Source organism: Solanum pennellii, chromosome 6, assembly GCF_001406875.1.
Source record: "Solanum pennellii chromosome 6, SPENNV200".
NCBI classification, from domain to species: Eukaryota; Viridiplantae; Streptophyta; class Magnoliopsida; order Solanales; family Solanaceae; genus Solanum; species Solanum pennellii.
The window spans coordinates 56304463-56312843 of NC_028642.1; the positions used below are offsets into that span (position 1 = coordinate 56304463).

The 8381-nt window shown below is 28.8% G+C and overlaps 1 protein-coding gene and 1 non-coding gene across 2 annotated transcripts; both read right to left on the reverse strand.

Moving 5' to 3' along the window:
- Window positions 1-3943: 3943 nt before the first annotated feature.
- TRNAK-UUU lies at window positions 3944-4015 on the reverse strand. Its single transcript has one exon. It is a non-coding gene; the product is annotated as a tRNA-Lys (tRNA).
- Window positions 4016-4884: 869 nt separating this feature from the next.
- Window positions 4885-6920, reverse strand: LOC107021098 (40S ribosomal protein S11-like). The gene is made up of 5 exons (XM_015221691.2): window positions 6760-6920; window positions 6555-6655; window positions 5462-5606; window positions 5294-5383; window positions 4885-5208 (listed from the first exon to the last, which is right to left on the reverse strand). Exons 1-5 carry the CDS (start codon window positions 6810-6812, stop codon window positions 5118-5120), a joined length of 480 nt encoding a protein of 159 aa, XP_015077177.1. The 5' UTR covers window positions 6813-6920; the 3' UTR covers window positions 4885-5117.
- Between the last annotated feature and the right edge of the window lie 1461 nt (window positions 6921-8381).

An 8381-nucleotide genomic window follows, 5' to 3' on the forward strand; every position in this document is an offset into this window, starting at 1 on the left:
AGAGAATATAATCTTTCTTAATAGTAAGTATTTTACGCCAAAAATAGGATTTTATAGGATAAATCCAATGTTAGTAAATTCAAATTCTAAAAATGAAACTGTATTAAAACTAGGCATAACAATTATTATTATTATCATTATTATAATTATTATTCTAAAATTTTTATTGAAAATAGTTATGTGATATTATAGTCTTAAAAAAATAAGTAATATTACTAACCAATTTTTCAAACATAATGAGTATGCAAAGAAATTTATTTCAAATATATTCAAATCGATTTGAATTTGCATATGAAGCTAATATCTACGAATCTTTATTGTTTAACGGGGGATAAACATGAACTTAACATAAAAATCAAATAATATTGTTCACTTGTCTTCTCATCCTTCGTACCAAGCAATTGCAAAATAGAAAATAAGATCATTTGTGTACCATATTCTCGTAGTAATAACTAATAATTAACAATCGCAATGACAATTTTTAAGATAACATATTCTGTAGAGTAAACTTGAAAGTTACTATTAATATATCTTCAATTTAAGATAAAAACAGTGCACGAAAAAAAAAGTATAATTAAGAAATAATAGATATATAGTATAATATATATATATATAACATGACTGCAGTAAAATAATAATATAATTGAATTATACGAACCAATGAAAATTAAAAGACAAAAAACTACTAGAGTAATACTGTGACCACCTTTAGTATGAACGACAACAAGACAGTACACTCCTAATAAGGTCAATTATTTAGTAGGCTGAAATTCCGTAATGTCATATCTATTCACTTCTTTCCAATACTTATTCAATTGATCTTCATCTTATCTCTTAAAATCACCTATAGCAACATCTCATATATTTACAGTGAGGCATCCGTACGTCTTCTTATCACATATTCAAATCCTTTTAACCTCACTTTCCACATCTTATCTTCCATCGAGGTGACAACTTTTACATAAAGCAAAAATCTTCTCTACAATATTAAGTACCTTATAAATCTTTTGAACTTCTAATTTTTTTTAAAAAATCTGAATATTTTTTTATTACCACATTTCCTTGGAAGATTTCAGTGGTTAGTTTTAGTTCTTAATCTTCAAAAATGTTATGGTAATAATTAACATACCAAAATATATTGGATATGGTTGATTTGTGCAGTTTTATGGCTTCCATAAGTATTACTCTTAAGGTATATTCCATCAACTAAAATTAGAGTACACAATCAAAATCTGTAATCATAATTTAGAAATTATTTTTTAGACATGATTATTAATCAAGAAAAAAAGTAACAAAATAATAAAATGAGCAAATTAAACGAAAACATCAACAACATTAGATTTTAAGACTAAAGTCTCATTCTTTTCTTTAAATGATGAAAATCAAATAAAAAACGTCCAAAAAGTATTTTAATAAGTTAAATGTCACGAACTGTCAAATTTAAAATGAATATATTTGCACACACTAAAAAATCGCACAATAATTTATAAGTCTGAGCAAAATTTCTAACAAAAATATCTTAGATTTAAGCTTATTAGTTATAATGATGACTCAAGGAGCAGGTGTGTTTACATGTAGCAGTGGTGCAAAAAATTTATTTGAATTAACTTATTTTAGGTCTTTTTAAATTAAAATAATTTTAAAATGAATTTTAAAGTGTTTAGATTAAGTCGAAAAATGCTTAGGAACACTTACTTTTAAGGTAAACTAACAAAATTAAGTTAAAAATCCTAATTTAGAAATCTTAACTTATGATTTATGACTTATAAGTTAAGTAAAGTTAATCCGAACACACTCTAAACCAAACAAAATGAATATTCCAAGTGGATTGAGGCATCCTGGTTAGTTGTAAAAGATCTGATATCAATAAATGATAAAATATTTTTGAATTTTCTTCTATTTTTCAACTTGAAATAGAGTTGAACTATTCAAAATGGAGGGATTATTTAATATAAATTCATAAATGAATATGAAAAAAGATAAAATGTACGCAAATTTTACTTTTAGAAAGACAGGAATGAACTATTCAAAAGTGTTTTAAAAATTGAAAAGCATTACATTAATTTTGAATGTTTCCTAAAACATTACATAAATATTTGTGAATGGTTGAGATGTATGCCAAATGACTTAAACATCAATATTCTAAATAAGTTGGGAGTAATTATATATATAAATTTTAATTTGTAAATTCAGTTACTTGTAAAAAAGTTTGTTACAAGTATATCATTTTAAATTAATAAAAGTTACTTAATATTGTTTTAATTTTTTTAGTTAAAGTTTCAATCAGTAATGTTGAAATTTTCGAAATAAATAATTTTAAATTTGTCAACAAAGTAAAATGAAGTACATATCGTGCAATGCAAATGAATTCATTGGCATGGTTCATTAATCCTTTTTAATTAAATATGATTTTTCATTATCAATCGATGAAAAAAAAATTGTTTTACATGTTTTCAACATTAAAAAAAAAAAATTAAAGAGTATCCGTTAATTCTTTTTAATTAAATATAATTTTTCATCAATAAAAAAATAAAAAATGGTAAGAATAAATTTGGTAAAATATCAATGCCGCCTATATGGATCGAATCAACGGATTCATGACTAAAAGTCACACACTTTATCACTGAGCTAAGACATTTTTATCCAATACTATTTTTTAGAGTTTTTAAACTTAATCTAATATTGATTATTTTTTTTCTGATCTCTTACATGTTTTTTTTATATAACTTGTATGTAAAAAGAAAAAATTCTTATAAGAATACATAATAAAAAACTATTGAATGATAAAAAAAAATATGTGTTTGGAGGATAGTCTGTAGTGTTACTAAAACACATAATAACATTTAGTTGTTGATGGATGTTTAAAATAATGTAAATAAATAAACAATAATTGATATGATTATTTTATCCGCTTTGCTATTTTTAGGTTCATGCCAAATATTTTTGTAATCTTTTAGAGTAAATCAAAATTTCATTGTGTAGCTAGTGATCGATATAGTTAATAGTCACCTTATCATATTCTTATTTGGATTTAGGATTCACGTGTAAAGTCTTTTAGGTTATCATAAATGAGATAGCATATGCATAGCAAGAAATATATAGATAACTTAATATATATATATANGGTGTAAAATTCCTCCTCTCGTTACTCAAAAATAGCCAATATTGGTGACATTATTTGAATACTAACTTATGGTTTCTCATTTTTAAGACAAAGAGAATCTGTTGATATTAACATTTTTCGTATATATGATTAAACAAATGCAATACAATTTGATTTGTTATAAGTATATTATGATTAAAAAAAATGTATGGATTAATCAATATCCCTTTGGAAAAGGATTTGTAAATTTAAAAGTTAAATAAATAATATTTCTACAAATTATATCTTCTTCCATTCGAGGAAAGTTTTAGTTTTACCACTAATATCAAATTTGAGTGTCAAGATTAATCTACTTATAAACTTATCTAAGAAACAATCCAACAATGTGTAAACATACATTTTCATTTGATTTTTCACACATAAAATATCAATTAATGTAAATGAAGCTAGTCTTTTTCAGATTATTTACATAATACTTAATACATAATTTTGTTAAGGTATATATGTTTGTCCTTCTAAACCTATTGCATATATGGATATGATAGGATGAAACTTTGATTTTATTCATACTACTTGGGCCATTCAGTTAGAATTTTATCAATTATTTGTACAATTTTGAGTACAAAGTAAGTAGTAGCCCGGTGGGAAAATAAAAATTATGTCAAAAATTCAATTGGAATTTTATCAATTATTTGTACAATTTTGAATACAAAGTAGTAGCCCGGTGGGAAAATAATTCAATTGGAATTTTATCAATTATTTGTACAATTTTGAATACAAAGTAGTAGCCCGGTGGGAAAATAAAAATTATGTCAAAAAAAAAAGAAGCAGAAAAAACTGCGCCGTCTGTGGGGATCGAACCCACGACCACGTGGTTAAAAGCCACGCGCTCTACCACTGAGCTAAGACGGCTCCTTGATATAATCTTACTCAATTACTAATTAATTTTTGTATTAACTTAATCTATGTTATGTGAATTGTACATCATATCTCTTATGTCTTAGTTTTATATCTCACGTGTAATGATTCTTAATTAAAAAAAAAAACTAAACTATCAATAACTGTAAAAAACTAAAATATCGATTGACCTAAAGAAAATAAGAAATGTGTTTGAATGAGAGTCTGTATGTGGTTATTCAAAAGATAGTAAGTAATGTCAATCAACAATTATTTTATACCACACTACTCTCTTTATTGTAGTCTGTAGAATAGTTGTCATCTTACCATATCTGCAAAGTCTTCTGCGCGCTTTGGAAGAATGGGATTTGTTACTGAGTCGTCTTATTGAAAATAACAAAAGCATCTCTTAATACACAGTTTTATATCTGAAGAAAGTTTTCAAGAAACTGCTCGACTTTTAGCAAAAGCAGCTCTCCGGAGTCATATCATTAATTGATATAAAGACGGAGTTAGATGAATGAAGTGGAAATTCATAATCAAGTTATATTCCCAATAGACTGTTTGACACTGAAATGAATTATTATTCTTGTAAGGTAACTAGAGATTTAAAAAATTCACTTACACAGTCATTAACCGCAAGTCTTGGATCGAAAGAAAAATAGAAACCTACCAGTGTAAAATTCCTCTCACCCTAGTTGTGTCCTCATTATCCAAAGACAAAAAAAATGGTTACATTATACAATGTTTCAGCATATAAGCACTCATCCTGTATATAGTAAGAGTTGCACAAGTGTAGCAGCTAATGGTTTCTTTTTTCAGAACAAAGAAAATCTGCTTTACTGAAGAATATATGCAAATGGCAATGTACCAGTAGACTAAAATCACCATAAATACTTTTTTTTTAAAAGAAGGTTCAAGCACCAAACATGAAACAAGATTATCAGTACATATATGGGCTCAAATCTCAATAGAAAAGAAAAGCTTGTTACTACTAGCATAAAGTTTCAAAATTTGAATCTCAAAAAGGAATATCAATGAACACTAAAATTCAGCAAAAGCAGATATGCCTTGACATCATTCCTAGATGTAAACATTAAAATAGAAACACTCAAGTTCACATTCCGGTAAAAGCTTTTTTCCCAACACCACCAGAACCGGCTGGAATCACCTTCAATACATTGAACCTCACAGTTTTGGATAAAGGCCTGTCAACCATAAAATATTATCATGTACAATAACAGCAAATGTTGAAAAATCACTATAGAGAAATCAAAATAAGTTGGTCCTAACCTGCACTGTCCAATAGTAACATGATCTCCCTCTTTCACACGGAAGCATGGTGATATGTGAGCTGGAATATTGGAGTGTCTCTTCTCATATCTGAAATAACTCGTGTGTTAAAACTAACAAAAGAATAAATAAAGTGCAAGCAACATAGTATAAGTGACACGCTCTTACCTCTGATACTTCTTGACATAATGTAGGTAATTGCGTCGAACAATGATGGTTCTGTTCATCTTAGCACTGTGGCATGTACCAGCAAGGATACGACCTCGGATAGAAACATTGCCAGTGAATGGGCATTTCTTGTCAATATATGTACCTAAATCAAATTAGGCCAAACATAAAGTTAGACCAGTGAACAAGGTGAAATTAAGGAAACCCATGAAATAATCAAAAGATATCTGCCACAAGCCCACAACAGATATAAACAAGTGTCAACTTAGCCCATATTTCCAGAAGCCTAGTCCGGTTTATGCGAAACGAAGGCACAATAATGAGCTTAAAGAGAAAAAGCTACAGAGAAAAACAGTGCTTCAATCCTAAATTCTTTGGTTTTGTCGGATGTTCTGTAGAAGACTTAAAAGAAAATCAAAAGAATGCCACATGATTGGTCAAAGCATGACAGTACTATAAACAGAGATGGATAACTTGCGTCCTGCATAATCCTAATATTTTAAGTCAGAGCTAACAAGTCATCAGATCAAATAACTTCATAATAGAAATATTTACAACTACAAGCGAAAAACAATAACTTGATAAAAAGATTTACCAAGTGCCACTCACATTACAAAAAACATTAAATTCTTACTAGAAAGATTGACTAAATGACAACTAAGTTGCAGAAACATAATACAAGTGAGTTTTTTGCCATTTGCATCAAGTTGGCCCATTTCTAGAGGCGTTAACAATATGTACATGACCTTAATCCTAAACCTTAATCCTAAACTAGTTGAGACTCAATACATCAATCCTAAACTGGTTGAGACTCAATACATCAATCCTAAACTGGTTGAGAATCAATGCATAAAGACAATATAGAATAAAACTAATTTTATTTGCATGAAAGTGGAAATCAAAAACCAGCCTTGCAGAATTTAAGTTCTGCGCCATTCAGATCATAATAGAATATACAACACAACTATATTCACTATACTAGGTAAAACTCGTATCTAAAATATAAATCAACAATGCAGAAGCCAGCCAGAAATAAATTAAACAGAGTAATTGAGCAATGGATTTCATATAATTAGAGCAAGTGAATACGAACCTTCAGTAGCCTCACGAGGAGTCTTGAATCCTAAACCGATACTCTTAAAGTATCGATTGCCTCCCTTTCCTGGCCTCTTTCCCTTCCCAGTCTTCTTAGAGCTGACCAAATCATATAAACAACAAAACGCAAATCTTAACCTCAAATCCCTCTCAACTAACGGACTTGAACAGAAAAAGCATGTAGCATCAGTCACAACACTCACCTTAGAAAAACACCTGGCTGCTTCAAAAACGCCTTCTCCGTCTGCTCCGCCATGATTGAGGGTTTGCAAATGAAGATAAACTGAACGGCGACAAATACTCTGTAGCAAAAACCCTAATTTGCAGTGGAGAGTAATGGATTCGTGGGCTTAAAGAAACTTATATACTTCACCACCCACAACTAGACAGGTTGGGTTAGATACTACGGACTGGATTTGCAGAATGGGCTAATTTACAGATGGGCCTAAAATTTAACCTGCTAAAATTGTAAAAAGATCGGGCAAATTACAGAAATCACATACTTTTAAGGCAAAATTAAAATTTATCCCTTAAAAGTTTACAGATATCTCAAAACGGATATGATAATGTGAGCGCTGACACATTAATCTAATGCGTGAGATACATTAATTGTTAAGTACGATATATTACATTTTATACATGATACACTAATGTGATGCACGAGATGCATTTTATACATGATACACTAATCTGATACGCGAGATAAACTAATGTGATGCACGAGATACACTAATTTGATGCGCGAGATACACTAATGTGATGCGCGAAAATGAGGGATTTTAAAAATTTGTAAAACTTATAAGGGATAATGATAATAAGTAAACTAAAAGGTGAGATTTCTGTGATTAATCCAAAAAAATCAAGAGATTGTTATTTAATTTGTATAGATAACTATTTCGTACTCTTTTGGTTATTATTCATATGTCATCAATTTTAGATTTCAGGCTCCTAACTTATTTAGCGTTATCATGAAGTCAAGTTTTCGATAGAAGCATAAAAATACATATGGTACACACTTAATATATACTTGGAAAAACTTCATACGATGGTTTATATTTCTTTATTTTATTACATAAAAGTTTATGATTTATTTTGAATGGAAAACATTATACATCATATCTCTTATGTCTTAGTTTTATATTTCTCACGTGTATGATTCTTAATAAAGAAAAACATAAATTATCAATAACTGTAAAAAACTAAGAAATCGATTAAACTAGAGAAAATAAGAAATGTGCTTGAATGAGAGTTACTCTCTTTATTGTAGAATAGTTGTCATCTTACCATATCTGCAAAGTCTTCTGCGCGGTTTGGAAGAAGCGATTTATTACTGAGTCATCTTATTGAAAATAAGATAAATACACAATTTTATATCTAAAGCAAGTTTTCAAGAAACTGCTCGACTTTTAGCAAAAGCAGCTCTCCGGAGTCATATCCATTAATCGATAATAAAGACGGAGTTAGATGAATGAAGTGGAAAGTCATAATCAAGTTATATTCCCAATAGACTGTTTGACACTGAAATGAATTATTATTCTTGTAAGGTAAACTAGAGATTTTAAAAATTCACTTACACATTCATTAACCGCAAGTCTTGATCGAAAGAAAAATAGAAACCTACCAATTTGTAAAATTCCCCTCACCCTAGTTGTGTCCTCATTACACAAAGACACACACAAAAAAAATTACATTATACAATGTTTCAGCATAGATGCACTCATCCTATATATAGTAAGAGTTGCACAAGTGTAGAAGCTTATGGTTTCTTTTTTTAGAACAAAGACAATCTGCTTTACTAAAGTATATGCAAATGGCAATGTACCAG